Raw genomic sequence first — 16,422 nt, 5'->3', positions numbered from 1 at the left:
GGCCAAAATATAACTTCCTCCAGGAAGCCTTCCCTGATACCCCTAGGAGGTTATAACAGATGTACCTGAGCTCACCACCTTAGTGTTCTGTCCTTTTCTGTGTGTGACGAGTTTCACCCTGGTCGTTATGTTTGTCTTGCCTCTAGATGTTAAGCCCCACTAGGGCAAGAAAAGGAGGGACTCTGTGCCGGGCTGTAGGGCTGCAGGGGCACTACTCCCATGAGCTGGGTGGTGACTCTCGACGTGCCTGGCACATACGTGCTCAGTAAACATTACTAAGTGAGAAGATTGATCTACATTGCTCACTGGTTGCTCCATTGACATCAGAACACATCTAATCTATTGTTTCTCTGCCTAGATTTGTGGTTTTCGATTAAAGCCAGGTGGCGGACTGTCAGCGATACAAGGTAGAAGCTAGGATTCCATGTCTGTTCTTTCCCTTGCTGGCTTGGCTCCAGGCCCATTAGCTCTTCCTCTCTTCAGCCCTTTGCATTTGCTGTTTCCTCTCCCAAGAAAGCTCTTCTCTCCTACCTTTGTGACCTGTCTACAGTGGTAACCCCACCCCCAGGATTCCCTGTCCCTGCTCTGCTTCCTTTCTCTCCTCACCACTTGCATCACCTGCTAATACGCTGATGGTCTATTTTGTCTATTGTCTGCCTCCTCCTAATAGGAAGCTGGCCCTTATTTTTGTCAGTTTTGTTCACTGATATATTCCAAGCACTTGGGACAAAGCCTGGCACATATGAAGCTCTTAATAATTGTATGCAAATGAATGAAGCCAACAACCATTTTCAAGAAGGTGAAAGAGATTTTTAGGAATGTGGCATGAAACGTAAGCGAGGGTTGATGAGCAACCTGAACTCCCTATAACGCAGCTAAGGATATGTAAGTGTGACCTCTGGACGGTCAGAGGATTCAAACTCCTCCATGACTAAAACCCTTCGGTGATTCCATGTCACATAAAGGAGAGGCCTAACTCTTCAGCACAGTAGTTCTAAAACTTGAGCACGTGTCAGAATCACTTGGAGGGCTTGTTAAAACACAGATGTAGGGACTTCCCTAGTGGTGCAGTGGTTAGGAATCTTCCTTGCAAAGCGGAGGACTTGGGTTTGATCCCTTGTCAGGGAACTACGACCCCACATGATACAGAGCATCTAAGCCAGCCTGCCACAACAAAGACCTGATGCAGCCAAATAAATAAACCTTTTTAAAAAAAAAAAACACACAGATGTAGGGAATTCCCTGGTGGTCCAGTGGTTACAACCCAGTACCTTCACGGCCAGGGTACAGGTTCGATCCCTGATCAGGGAACTAAGATCCCATGGATCTCACAGCACAGCCAAAACAGCCCCTAAACCAAAACAAAGACACTGATGTAAAGGCCTCACCCTGGTGTTTCCAGTTTGGGAGATCTGGGCTGGGGCCCGAGAGTTTGCATTTCTAATGAGTTCCCAGTTTGCAGTTCTAATGGTCCTGATGCTGCTGGTCAGGGACCATATTCTGAGAGTTCTTCCTTTAAAATGACACGTAAGGGCCCATGTGAAAGGCCCATGCCCATTTCTCTCACAGTCCAGTCATCCACAATACGATCTAGGCCTCCTCCTTCACTAACTCACTTGACTAAGTAACACTCTCCAGTCCTTTCTTAAGATAGCCTAACTTAAGCCCATAGGCAGACACTCATATTATGCCTTGATATGTCTGTTTCTACTAGTTGAGTTACATGTTTACCAAGAATCTTTTACTTGTTTATTCCTATTGTATATATGGTTCAAATTATGAATTTTATTTAAAGATCAGATAATTTGGAGAAATCTGAGTGTGAACAGAGAGTTGTTTTCACAAAAACTGAGTTGAATAATTTAGAATGACCCAGTCAAGCAAATGGCAATATCACAACTGGGTGAGGTCTGTGTCTGTGTGTGTAAGAGACTAGGGGACACTCACAAAAATCTAGAAAGGTTATGTTCTTAGATTGTTTCCCAGCACTTGCTAAGTTTTTATTAATACTTTGCTTTCAAGAAATCGGAAGTGGAAACCATAGATCTTACAAACTGATGTGAGAAAGATGTCGCAAAACTCCAGTCCACAGAATATTCACTGACAGGAAGGCCAGTCCCCTTAGTGGAAAAAAAAAATTCGTGAATTAACGTATATTTATATACTTAGAGTGAAAGTAAGATATTTAACGTCGTTTGTCATACTGCTTTAACCACTTGACTTGATTGACTGGCTGCCAGTTCCTGACCAGGACCATAGTGGTTCCTCCTAGACTCGCAGGTCTCCACTTAGCAGTGTTCTCTCGCACCCTCTTAGCACCCCATGTGCTCCCTTTGCCTGAGGTCTCTTTGCTGCCTGCCTCCACCTGTTACCTTCTGCTGCTGCTAAGTAGCATCAGTCGTGTCCGACTCTGTGCAACCCCATAGATGGCAGCCCACCAGGCTCCCCCGTCCCTGGGATTCTCCAGGCAAGAACACTGAAGTGGGTTGCCATTTCCTTCTCCAATGCATGAAAGTGAAAAGTGAAAGTGAAGCCACTCAATCGTGTCTGACTCTTAGCGACCCCATGGATTGCAGCCTCCCAGGCTCCTCCGTCCATGGGACTTTCCAGGCAAGAGCACTGGAGTGGGGTGCCATTGCCTTCTCCGTGTTACCTTCTACTTCTCCCTAAAGACTCAGTTCAATGACTGCCTCTTCCATGAAGCCCCCTCTGACTTCCCCAGACAGACCTGGGCATTTTTTTTTCTGGGTTCTTTTGGGGCCGCATGTGTCTCTAGGACAGCAGTTACCACTTGGTCCTGTTTACATGTCTGTTTCCTGCTTGGCCAGAAGCTCCTAAAGAGCATGTACTCTGACAGCGACAAAAATGACCACAGAAACGTGGCATCTGGTAAAGAGGCAAAGGATTGTGCCCATCACCATGGCTCTTGACTTTACTGCAGAACAGGGCACTGTGGCCTGGGTAAGAGAGCACAGAATTATCACATTCTCCAGGCACATTATCATTATGTTTTTTTAATTGGAGGACAACTGCTTCACACTATTGTTTCAATTTCTGTTGTACAGCAAAGCGAGTCAGCTATATGTGTGCACATACCTCCTCTCTCTTGAACCCACCACCCCGTTCCCCTCCTCTGGGTCATCAGAGTACTTCGATGAGCCCCCTGTGCTATGCAGCAGCTCCCCACGCGCTGGCCGTGTTACACATGGTAGTATATATATGTCAGCGCTGCTTTCTCAGCTCTTCCCGCCCCCCTCCTGCCCCTTCTGTGTGCACATGCCTGTTTTCTGTGTCTGCATCTCTGTTCCTGCAAATAGTCCAGACATGTTTTTTCAAAGTTATCCTTAGACATGATTTATTCTGTTAAAGTTCTGGTTTTTGAAAGGGCATGCTTCAGTTATGAGGAAAGTTGTCTCTTCACGGGTCCCTCCTCAGTAATGCTGAATTAATGAAGTGTCGCTCTATAGATCAGACAAATAAGTGCTGACTAGCGCATACAAGAAAGATGCCTTAAGAAATGTCTTGTATTGAAAAACCATAAAGTTCAATTTAAATTATGCTGTTATAAGTAAGTGCTCTTGTTGTGGTTGCATAGGGCAAAATTAAAAAAAAATCTATCAATGAACATACACAAAGTACCTACTCTATAGAAGAATATTTTTTTGTCACTATGAGACGTGGGACTCAAAAATACCACCAAACTGGAAGAATTCTATAAAAAAGCATTCTGTGATTCTGACCAAATATAATTAGAAAAAGATGATCATAATTTAAATAAAAGAAGTTTAATTTTATAGACAACCAAAGGTTTCTTAAACCATGATATTCAAAACCACAGAAAAGGAGAGCATTATATCACTTAGATATTAATCATATCCAATAAGAGACTAAATTCAGATCAAACATTCAGTAATAAATGTAACGTTTATACAAGGCTATATGATTATGCAGAGCATTCACATATAACATATTTTTTGGCCATCTAAATAACTGGATCTGCAGAAGAAGGTAAACATTCAAGACTTAATTTACCAAAGGTAATAACTGGCTCTAATAATAATGGGGCTCAAATCTGGTCTTTCAATGCCAAATTCTATTATTTAACTCAGGAGCATGAACTCCTCAGTTCTGAAAATTTTTTTCACTTGAGAGTGATAAAAACTTGAACCACCTCCCCTCAAGTAGTTAAAAATTACATTCCTTCATAAAAGATGTCGAAAATGCTTACTGTATGCCATGCTCTAGGAATTCAGAGATGAGCCATTCCTTGCCTTCAGGAGCTCAGAGTCATGAAAAGACATACAGACACAAACATTAAATAGTGCAGCGTGGTGTCATGGGTTTTATGGTGGGTGTTCAAGGATGCGTGAGGAACTCAGAGTGTCTTAAAGGCAGAGGGTTTGGGCTGCATCTCAAAATGGAGGGTGAGATTTTTCCCAAGGAAACAGGACAGGGAAGGGTAATTCATCAGCCCGGACAGAGGGCCAGGGGAAATGCTGGGTTCAGGGAGCCGTGAGTTCCCAGAGTACGGCTGGAGCATAGCCTGCAGGAGTGACAAAGGACGAGGCTAAACTGGCAGAAGGGGCCAGCTCACAGGGGGCCTCGAGTACCACTCTGAGGGTTCGACTCTTCTCTTGAAATTAACAGGGACCCTCATTACGCAGCTGGTTGATATGATCAGATTTGTATCCAAGAAGAACACTTGTGACTGCAGTGGAGAAGTTAGATTTGCAAAAGCTGTGATACGAAATTGCACTTCGAGACCAAAGTGTCAAATATTCACTAAGTTCCTTGTCACCAAGTATAAATGTTTGAAACATTAACTGAGGCCAAATGCAACTTCTCAAAGAAATATTGCCAATGAGTACAAGACTATAGGGTCCTGTAATCCCCGGGGCAGTGTTTGATTGATGAGGGGACCTTCAGGAGACAACTTGCTCAGTGGACAGTCTTTTGGGAGTCACATCATAGAATGAGCTGCTAGAGTCTAGTGTGTGTGCTAAATCCATTCAGTCGTGTCTGACTCTCTGTGATTCTGTGGACTGTTGCTTGCCAGGCTCCTCTGACCTGATTCTCCAGGCAAGAGTACTGGAGTAGATTGCCTTTTCCTTCTCCAGGAGATCTTCCCGACCCAGGGATAGAACCCTCACTGGTCTCTGCATTGGCAGGTGGGTTCTTTTTACCACTAGCGCCACTTGGGAAGCTAGGGTCTACAGATGTTATTCTTTTGGTAACATTTTGTTCTTACTCTACCTGAAGTCATATGCTTTTCATTTTCAGACACTGTAGCCTGAAAAAAAACAGCCGTTTGGGGGGACCTGTTTTCAGGGTGGATTCCTTTCTCATGACTTAAGGAACGACCCGTTTAATAACAGCTTCCCAGTGTCTGCCACGTGTCAGGAGCTTTGTATAAATTCTTCCAATAGCCCTCCAAGGCAGAAATGAACCCCCTATAACAGATGAAGAAGCTAAGGTTTAAAGAGTGACTTGCTCAAATATCTAGTTAATGATACGACCTAGTACGCTGAAGAGCCAGCATCTAACCTGTGACAGTCTGACTCCCAAACCAGTGTTCTGCTTTGGTTTCATCTCTTCTCCCACTATATTGTGTAGCCCCTTCCAAAGCTGGGACCAACCAAAGCTCTTTGCCCAGGGCTTACATAGTCTTCTCTTTCTTACCCATTCACGTCTCAAATCATATCTTCTCAGAAAGTGAAAGCTTCCCTAAGCACCTCGTTAAACATCCCAGTTATACCTTTATTAAAGAAAGTTGACTCAATATCCTTTGAGGTATTGATCCCTATCCAAAATTATTTTGTTAGATGTTTCTCATCAGGTGATTGGATGTAAGTTTCCTGAAGACTGGCCTCTACATCTCTTATTTCCTGTGATATCACTAGCACTTACTTAGCATACAGCTGGTGCTCCATAAAGATACGTTTCGATGAGTGACCTGCTGCCTCAGCAACAGCCTCAAAGATGTGCTGATGCTCAGAACGGGTAGTGGACTCTATGTAAGGACCTTATATTGTTTTGAAGGCCATAGGTAATGGAATAACCTTTCTATATGCGCGCTGCAAAGTATCTGTAATTTCTTGAAGAAATTACAAGGGAAAGACAGAATAACATGTATAAAGCACTTCCTGCTGTTTTCTGAGCCCATAATAAATTTCACCTTCATCAGTCTTCAAAGTCACACTTTAGAATCAAGATAGAAAGGTAGCTCAGTTTTCAAGAGACAATTTCCTTTAACGGTAGATCATAAATTGACTTAATTCTAGTGAGTTTCAGACAAATACCTCTGGCTACTAAACAAGTCTTGAATAAAAGCAAGCACTGAATAGTCACTAGCTAAGTATTGGCTGACTGTGATACTTAGGTGCCCTCTAGTGTGTGTTGGTTTTTATATCAATTCCTTGCCTTGCACATCATGTGTCTGAGATCTCATAATGCATTCTAAAGGTGATTTTTCCAGTGCATTTTAATGTAAGATAAACAGATCTATGAAAAATGGTGAAAAGATCATGGAGAAATCAACTTTAAAAAATCAGTGGTTCTACTCTGAGCCATTATTTTCAAGCAGAAGTGCAATTTAGGTGACCCTGAGAAATCAGGGAGTATAAAGTTACCAGGGTTCCCACAAAACACTAGATATTGCAAACACGTAAGCATGGTTCAAAAGTAAGACATATGTAAAGGCATGAAGTGTAGAATTGTGCTCCCACTCTTTCTGCCCCATCCTCTACAATTAACCACCTATGTATTCTTTCTCACTATTTTAAAAGCATATCAAGAAAATATATATCTTTTTATTCCTCCCACTTTTTTTGCACTATATACACTTTTCTACAACTTTAACTTCTGTCTTAGTAACAATAAATCCTGAGAGGTTGTCCATAATGGTTCATGGGGAACATTTTTTTTTTTTTTAAGCTATAGGATGCTCTGGTATATGGACGTACCATAATTTATTACAGATTTCCCAAATGATAGACATCTGGGTACCTTCTAATCTTTTGCTATTAGAAATAAGGATGAAATGAATGATTTTGAACAAGGTTATTTCAAAACTTCACACATATAACAAGGATACAGTCCTGGGAGAGGAAGATGTTGGGTCAAATTTAAAAAATAATAATTACTAACACTTATATAGCATTCACTATAAGCCAGGCATCAGGTTAAGCACTCTCCATATATTAATTCACTTAATCTTTTTAATAATCCTTTGAGGAAAGAAGGTACTATTATCATCTCCATTGTAACGATGAGGAAAACTAAGGCATAGAGAGGCTGCACAGCCTGCCCAAGGTCAGACAGCTAGCAGGTGGCAGTGTTACCCAACGTGGCTTGAAAGCCTATATTCTTGGCCATTATGCTTTGCTTTCTCAGGAGTGTGTGTAGTATTTGTATTTTAAGCGGATATTAGCGACTTGTCCTCCATACTCGTTAGTTCAATTTATTCTCTCACCAGCTTGATTGTACTTTTTTTTTGCCCAGAGGTTAATAAAAAGTTGGGAATTTTATTGGTTTAATTATAGATGAAAAATGGAATCCCAATATAGTATTAATTTGCATTTCTCCTAAATGACCAAAGTTGGATATGTTTTCATATGTTTAATAGCCACATGTATTAATTTTTCTGTGAACTATATATTCCTATATTTTGTGAATTTTTATATTCACAAAAGATACTGTCTATTGGTCTCTTTCTTATTGACTTCTAGGAGCTTTTTACATATTAGAGCTATTACTTTGTCATATGAATTAGACATATTTTTCTAGTTCTTTGTATCTTGATTTTCTTATGCTTTTCTTTCTTGCAGAAGCTTTTGATATTTATATACAGTTTACTCTTGTACAAAGTGAGGGTTAGGGGCACTGACCCTCCATACAGTTGAAAATCCATGTATAACTTTACAGTCAGCCCTCCATATCTTCAGTTCTGTAGCTCTGAATTCAACCAACTAAACATTGTGTAGTACTGTAGTATTTATTTATTTTTAAAAAACCACAAGTAAGTGGACCTGTGCGATCAAACCCATGTTGCTCAAGGGGGAAGTGTAGTCAAATTAATCTATGTTTTGCAGATTCTGGATTTTGAATAATTTCAAAGTTACATGAGAATTTTCTTGTTTTCCCTCTAGTATTTTATGGTTTAATTTTTTTTTTAGAGTATACTTTCTTTACAATGCTGTGTTAGTTTCTGCTGTACTACAGTATAAATCAGCCATATGTATACAGTGGTTTAATTTCTAAAAATTAAATATTTGACCCACTTGGGATTTATCTTGTTATATGATATGGGGTATGTATACAACTTAATTTTTTCCCAAATGTCTATCCAGTTGTCTTCTTGGAGAACTCATCATTTCGTCACAGATTTGAGGTCTTGCCTTTATCAAATAATTATGTCAGATCATATATTGCCACACTAATTTGGTCCTAATTCTAGACTCTCTGTTCTATGTGTCTGTAAATGCATTAAACAAAACTTTATTGTTTAATTATTGAGAGTTTAAGTATACTCTGTTATCTAGTGGGGCTACATTCTTTCATGACTCTTTTTTAAAAAATTTGTTTATTTTAATTGTATAATTACTTTACAATATTGTGATGGCTTCTGCCGTATCTTTCATGACTCTTAATTTCCAGAGCTTGTGTTATTATTATTCTTGCCTGTTTCTTATGTGAACTTAATAATTACCTTTTCAACCTTTTTTTTTTTTTAATGGGTTGACATTTTTACTGAGATGTTGTGTTGTGAACTTCTTAGACTTAATTTTAAATCTTCCCAAAGAACAATGCACTGCTTAAGATCCTGTCTGATTTACTGGGCATAGAGATTTGCAACAAAATGATGGGTTTTCTTGACTGTGTAGTGGTAATTGACATTTATTCATTCACTAAACAACAGAGTTCATTTATCCTTTCAATATCTCTAGTTGTAAGATGTTTATCATCTCTTTCAAAGAAATGAATAGGGAAAAACAGATTTCCAAAAAGAAAACCTTCCAAACAGATGCTGCTTAATTTAAAACAGCCTCCAAACCTGCCACCCCAACTTCTTACCTCACATCCTCCGCCACTGCAAACATCAAGGGCCAATGAGTAGGGGCTTACACAATTGTTACTGTAGATTTCTGGAAAACCCTTTATGTTCTTTCTGTGTCATCCAGGGACCAGCACCCTTGGCATCACCTGGGAGTTTGATGGGAATGCAGACTCTTGAATCTCACCCTAGACCTACTGGATCAAAATCTATATTTAAACATGCCCTACGGGGGTTCATAAATACCTTGAGGTTTGAAGGAAAGAAGATCAGTGGTTCTTAAAGTGTGGGCTTGGTAGCAGAATGGTGGACTTGGCAACTATGTAGAAAAATCCAAACCCTTGGGCCCCACCCTACCCCTAATGGGTCAGAAATCCCTGGGTTAGGTCCCGCAAGCTGCTTTAACAAGCTCTCTAGAGGATTCTAGAGGAGGAAAGGAAGGACAAGAAGAGGACAAGGGGACGACAGAGGATGAGATGTTTGGGTGGCGTCACCAACTCAGTGGACATGAGTTTGAGCAAACTCTGGGAAATAGTGAAGGACAGGGAAGCCTGGCATGCTGCAGTCCCTGGGGTCACAAAGAGCTGGACACAGTTGAGCAACTGAACAACAACAACTGGATGATTGTGATACACCTAACATTTGTGAATCCCTGCTCTAGATCATCGACTCAGTCTTGGTGAGATACTAGGGTCACCTGGCAAGCGTTGGAAGCTCCACAGTGCTTCCAAAGTGAAGCATTAGAATTTAGAACTAGAACTGTGAAATTAGAAAAGTGAAATTAGAATTTCAGTTGCTGCAGGCTCAGAAACCAAGACACTTGTCATTTTCCAGGTGATTGCAATGTGAAGCCAAGGATGAGAACCACTGCTCTAGTGTGGAACAATGCTGCTCAAACCTGGCTTCATATTAGAACCACTGAGGGTCTTTTTAAAAAATATTGATGCTCAGGATCTCATCCAGAGATGTAAACTGGTCTGGGTAGTGAGGATCACATTCTCTTCACCGCCCCGCCCCCCCAATTGAATCCAGCCAGGATTTCAAACCACTGTTCTAGAAATACCATTTCTCACACATAAACTTCAAATCACAGTAAAGAGAATAAAGTTTGGAGGTGACAGAAGATGGACATATTTTGTTTCCCATATATGTACTGAGCCCTGATAGTATGTTAGGCTAGAAGATTTAAAGAAGTACAGGGACTTCCCTGTTGGTCCAGGGGTGAAGACTTTACCTTCCAATGCTGCAGGTGCAGGTTTGAACCCTGGTTGGTGAGCTAAGAACCACATGCTTTGTGGGCAAAAAACCAAAGCATAAAACAAAAACGGTACTATAACAAATTCAGTGAAGACTTAAAAAACGATCTACATCCAAAAAAAGAAAAAAAAATCTTAAAAAGTACAAAGCATAGTTCCTGCCCATCAGGGAATATATAATCTGTACTGGCAGAAAGACTTGCACATACTTCATACATAAATAATGACTTGTGAACACATCATTCTATGCTACTGACTATAATTCAAAAACAAGTTACACCTATTATTGTATATCACTATTAGGCCAAACTAGTTTGCATCTTTTTTTTTTTAAGGAATTGGAGTAAAATGAAGGAAATGTATGTTAGAAAATGATGAAGAAACAATTTTGAATACAATTAGCAATCAGCCTTTAGACATTTGAATCTGGAGAAAGTGGAGGAAAAGATCCATGGCCATTTCACAGAATAAGTCAAGAGCTTAAAGACTGGACAAACCTGAACTGCTTTAAAGTTTCCTCCTGGGCATAATGAAACAAAATTATGCTATGGAATCAGTGACAATCAACACACCCTGCTATTGTTTGTAAATTAAGCTATAACTATTAAGAAAAATTAGCAATTAAGTCAATTAAGGAGCTTATAATAAACCTTTTTTCAGTTTTATTATTGGAGATATAACTATTTTTTGCTTCACTATTTGCCTCTTCTCTTTTGAGAATACATTTAAAAATAAAGGAAAAATATTGCCTTAGTCTAGGAGAAATTATTGACCATAAACAGCTTTCACAGAATTTATTTGTATTTTAAAATGAGTGACCAAGCAAAATTTTAAATGTCACATAAGTTTCATGGAAAAGTACATTCACAACTGGAACTGAGTAAAAAATGTTGAAAATTCTGTTTGAGGTCAGCTAAGTATTTGTTTTGATAATCAACTAAAAATACATATCCACTCCTTTGTTTTATTTTCAGTTATGAAGGCAAGGATGTGACATAATCTTTTAAGACCATAGAGTTTCCTGAGTTAAGAAAAAAATCACAAATGTTCACTTTCTCTTGTTTCTTCAGAAAATACTCACAGGTTAGAACAGGTCAAAGTACCCTAAATAATACCAGTTTGAATTTGAATAGGTCTAAAAGCATCCCTGTGTGTGTGCACACGCTTAGTGGCTGAGTCATGTCTGACTCCCCTTGGCCCAGTGGACCTCCAGGCTCCTCTGTCTATGGAATTTTCCAGGCAAGAATACTGGAGTGGGTTGTCATTTACTATTCCATGGGAATTTCCTCACCCAGGGATCGAACCCGAGTCTCCTGCATTTGCAGGCAGATTCTTTACCACTAGCACCACCTAGAAAGCCCCAAGGGCATCCCTAGTTAATATTAACAACCTCTCCTTCATGTTTGAAAATGATCCCACATTGTTGGGTGATGAATTTCAATCTGTTTCTCCAATAAGGGTGGTGGATGCACTGATCCAGCCATTCTATTCTCCATGTCCACAAACATGTCCCCTAGGAGGTGGGTTGATGTGAGCTTTATGTGTGTCCATGAAATAGAGCTAAGTTTACTGGCTCCAGCAGGTCTTGAATCCATCATCTGGGGTAGAATAAACCCTCAAAATGATCAGACGAGAAAGGGAGGGGACATACTATTATTCCAATTTTATAGACAGAGAGACTAAAGTTTATAATCATATCACATCATTTGCACAGGTTAAAAGACAGTACAGTGATTATCAATGGGAGCTGGAAAGATAATAGAATCACCTGGATAATAATAATAAAAAAAATCCCCATGTTGTACCCTGCCGTCCTTGTGCTACCACCCTATATATATATACACACATATATATAAAAGCTTCCCTGGTGGCTCAGACAGTAAAGCGTCTGCCTGCAATGCGGGAGACCCAGGTTCTATCCCTAGGTTGGGAAGATCCTCTGGAGAAGGCAATGGCGGACCACTCCAGTACTCTTCTCCAATACTTTGGCCACCTCATGCGAAGAGCTGACCCATTTGAAAAGACCCTGATGCTGGGAATGATTGATGGCAGGAGGAGAAGGGGGCGACAGAGGATGAGATGGCTGGATGGCATCACCGACTCAATGGTCATGGGTTTGGGTGGACTGCAGGAGTTGGTGATGGACAGGGAGGCCTGGAGTGCTGTGGTTCATGGGATCGCAAAGAGTCGACACGACTGAGCGACTGAACTGAAGTCGCTTCAGTTGTGGCTGACTCTGTGTGACCCCATAGACGGCAGACCACCAGGCTCCTCCATCCCTGGGATTCTCCAGGCAAGAACACTGGAGTGGGATGCCATTTCCTTCTCCAATGCACGCATGTGAAGTTGCTTCAGTTGTGTCTGACTCTGTGCGACCCTATGGACAGCAACCCACCAGGCTCCTCTGTCCACAGGATTTTCTAGGCAAGAATACTGGAGTGGGTTGCCATTTCCTTCTCCACACATACATACATACATACACACACACACACACACACACACACAGAATCTGAGCTGAGAATCACTTCTGTCAGTTGCTGTTACTGATATGAGTGTGTCATGTCACCTCCAATGTACTAGAGGGATTTAATAGGATTGAAGTCCAGTGCTTTTGTGGGAAAAAAGGCAGCCAACACAGAGGATCAAACCCTCAGCTCTGTAATTTATCTAATGGAGTTTATAGTTAAAAAAAAAAAAACAACCTATGGTTCCTTGGATGGAAACATTTTGGGTCTAATAATTGAATTACAGCACTGTAAGCCATTAATGACTTCTATTTTGCTTTTAAGAATTTGTGGAATAATCCCCCCAGTTCTCAAAGAGGGGCAAGGTACAGGGTGTTTGTTTTACTCAGCCGGGTGCTTACAATGACATCACCACCCCAAAGGAAGTGATACCCAGCTATTTCAAACAGAGGCAGATTCCAGTCTAGTGCCCGGAAGAGATTTTTAAGAAGTTGCTACATACCTGTTCTAGGCGACCTTCCCCCCTTTTTTTATTGTGAAGTTGAAGATAAGAGTCCATTCTTGGAGTGGGTAATCCCAAAGTCAGCTTGTTCTTTTCCACAAAATACTGTTTGGACTTCCTTCGCCGAGGGCCGCGTGATCCTGGCAGGAATGGCCCTCTGCGTGAACTTGAACTCTTCAAGTACTGAGAGAGGTTGCTGGACTTCTCCTCAGGATCACTGTCACTCAGCACGGAAAACGGCTCAGAGCGGTGGGTGCTGAGCTCGTAGTTCGGGCTTACGAATTCACTCCCGAGTAAGGAGGCTGTGCTCCGTGGGCGCGTCTGTTCACCTTTGCTCCCTGAGAGGTCCATCGAAGGCTCCTTGGAAGGGTAGAGTGGGTCCAGAGTCAGATTTTCTGTAGAGCTGTCCACGGACTCTGGCAACGCTTCCACAGGCAACAACTTCCCCTCCTCTTTCTTACTCTTCCAGTTTGGATCGTATCGGAGGTGTGAGTATTTGTCTTCTGTGGGTTGTTGGCTGCCCAGAGCAGAAAAGAAATGTCAAGGCCTTCATCCAAACAGATTACTCATTCTCTTCAGCTGACCATCTTACTCGACATCAATCTCCATCTTTCTCTTACAATTTTCCTTTTTACTATATAACATGGGAAAGACACATCTCAGGCTCAGACTAGGCCTACACACTACACATAAGGGCAGAAAGTCGTCATTATCTAAGTTCACTGAAATATGGAATAAAAAAGGGGGATGGTTCATTTCTAAATGCTGGAAAACCAATGTCTGTAACGTTAAACCAGTGGAATCATCTTGGTGCGAGGAATGCTATTACTTAGACACACCATAAGTTGCATAAGTAATAAGCTGCTGAGGATAAAATGGATTTCACACTTAGCTGGTGATATACACATTTAGCTGTTTATCAAGGAAGGGAAATTCGACTGTTGCCTGGACAACGACTCAGTCTGCATCTTTTGTGGGAGAAAAGCAGGATTTATGCCAACTGAACACCTACACAGGTTCATCCTCCTGTATCAGTGATTTTTATTCATCACTTCATTTTGTCTTTTTTTTCAAATATGCTACGGGAAGATCCCTCACATTTGGGATCAGACAATGCCTCTGAAAGCTCTCAGCTCGTATTCTCTGGGTCAGGTCTGTGTACACAAAACTCAGTAGACAGGTCAGCATGTGTTTTAAGGTGTAGAAAAGCCCTATATGAATAAAAGGTTAAGCATAGGGTCCTGCCTGGTCCATATGAATGGGTCCATAATCAGTACATATGACCCCAAATCAAGTCCTCCCTTTTTCCCTATGACGATCTCAATTTGTAAAGCACCTCCTAGTCTTAATCAAAAAAGGAAAAAAAAATGCTGGTAATATGGGCATATTTAATGGCCTCTTTGATCTTCAAAAGCTAAATGGGAGAGATTTTCCTTGAGTACAGTAGATGCAATCCTCTAATCAAAAAGAAAATGTAAATCATCTGGGCTTTTTATGCTATTTGATATTCCCGTTTACAGAGGACATAATTTTATGCTGGGTAAACAAACTAATGGTGCCCTAATGCTAATTTAGTCTTCTTAATGTGAACCTAGATTTCTTTGATTTGATGTAAAGCAGAAACTAGAGCAGAAAGCCCCAACTTCCATATCTTGCTAAATTGTCACTTTGAATTTTTAGTGTCCTTTTTTTTAACCATGATGCAAGGCTTGCTGGATGGGATGTCAGTTCCCCGATCCAGGACTGAACCTGGGTCACAATGGTGTAAGTCCCGAGTCCTAACCCACTGGACTGCCGGGGAGTTCCCCTTGTCACTGTGAATCCGTAGTTCACATGTTAAGATGGAAAACTTGTTGGGATGGACTGCTCTTCCTTTTCCACTGAGGGAAGAAAAATGATATCCTCCTCCAGCAAAGCGCCTGGATGGATGGTCCATGATTGTCAGGAAACTGACATCAAACCGTGTGACTCGTCACTGCTGAAACTCCACAGGGCAACCTGCCTCTGGGGCTTTGAGGAGGTCTCTCTGTGCAATGGCCCCTACTGTCCCAGGAGCAGGGGTTGGTCCAGCAGGGCATAGTCTGGATTTGGGAGTAGACAGACCTGGGCTCAAGTCCTGGGTCCATCACTACCTATCTGTGCCTTGGTTGGTAGACCATGTCATCTCTGAGCCGGTTTCTCTCATCCTTAAGTTAGGGATCAGTTATATTTGTTCTGTTTATTTCTCAAGATTGCATAAAAGCCAGATGAGACAATGTAGCTAAATTCATGTGCTGTATTTGTGCTTAGTTCACTGTTCACCATGGCAACTGTATCTCCTCACCTAGGTCAGGTCCTGGGCAGCAGGGACTGAGGGCTGGCCTTCCTTTCCCTAACCTCTGCCCTGTGCTATGGACAGAAGAGGTAAAATGTGATGCTTGAATCAATAACTGAGCATTAGATATTTATATTTTTTTAAAAACCCAACAGTAGTAAATTAGTATTTAAACAGGCAGAAAAGCTGTTTTCTTTGGACCAAACCGGTGAATGACTTTAGGGCTTATTTTGCGCTGCATCAAGTAAAAGTTTCAGCAATGGAAGAAAAGATGAAAAGAGTCAAGTAAATAAAGATAGAAAGTATTTTTTTTTAAATGAAGAAATGTGCCATTTTCCCATATCTATGATATATTCAAAGGAAAGTGTGAGTTTAACTCTCCTCATTCATTCATTCACTTGATTTGACAGAATTTAACTTTCCTCATGCATTTGCTTGTTCAGTGATTCTACAGATGTTTATTGAGCACGTACTAAGTTAGGGGGAGGTGGTGCTAGTGGTCAAGAACACGCCTGTCAACGCAGGAGATGTTCGATCCCTGGGTCGGGAAGATCCCCTGGGATAGGAAATGGCAAGTCACTCTAGTATTCTTGCCTGGAAAATTCCACGGACAGAGGAGCCTGGTGGTCTACAGTCCATGGGTTTACAAAGAATCAGACACGACTGCACATCCCCACACAAGTTAGGGGGAGACGGTGGTGAGCTCAGCTGGGGATACAGACCAGGAAATGAGCGATTTATAGCTGGAGTCATGAGTGCAGCGAGCAGGAGAACGGAGGGATACCGAGTCCCAGCCTGGGAGAAAGGGAAGCTTTCTGAAGGCACTGATGGCT

General features: G+C 41.4%; 1 protein-coding gene across 1 annotated transcript in view; it reads right to left on the bottom strand.

The window, feature by feature from the left end:
- The window catches only part of JHY (junctional cadherin complex regulator), a 76,965-nt gene that overhangs the window by 42,107 nt on the left and 18,436 nt on the right, over positions 1 to 16,422 (bottom strand). Inside the window, exon 2 of the mRNA XM_052653161.1 lies at positions 13,276 to 13,792. Coding sequence (XP_052509121.1) covers positions 13,276 to 13,792 — 517 coding nt within the window. The remainder of the gene's footprint in view (positions 1 to 13,275; positions 13,793 to 16,422) is intronic.

This window comes from Budorcas taxicolor, chromosome 15, assembly GCF_023091745.1.
Source record: "Budorcas taxicolor isolate Tak-1 chromosome 15, Takin1.1, whole genome shotgun sequence".
NCBI classification, from domain to species: domain Eukaryota; kingdom Metazoa; phylum Chordata; class Mammalia; order Artiodactyla; family Bovidae; genus Budorcas; species Budorcas taxicolor.
The sequence above is the reverse complement of the archived record's forward strand: the minus strand, read 5'-3'. Positions and strand labels throughout refer to the sequence as shown.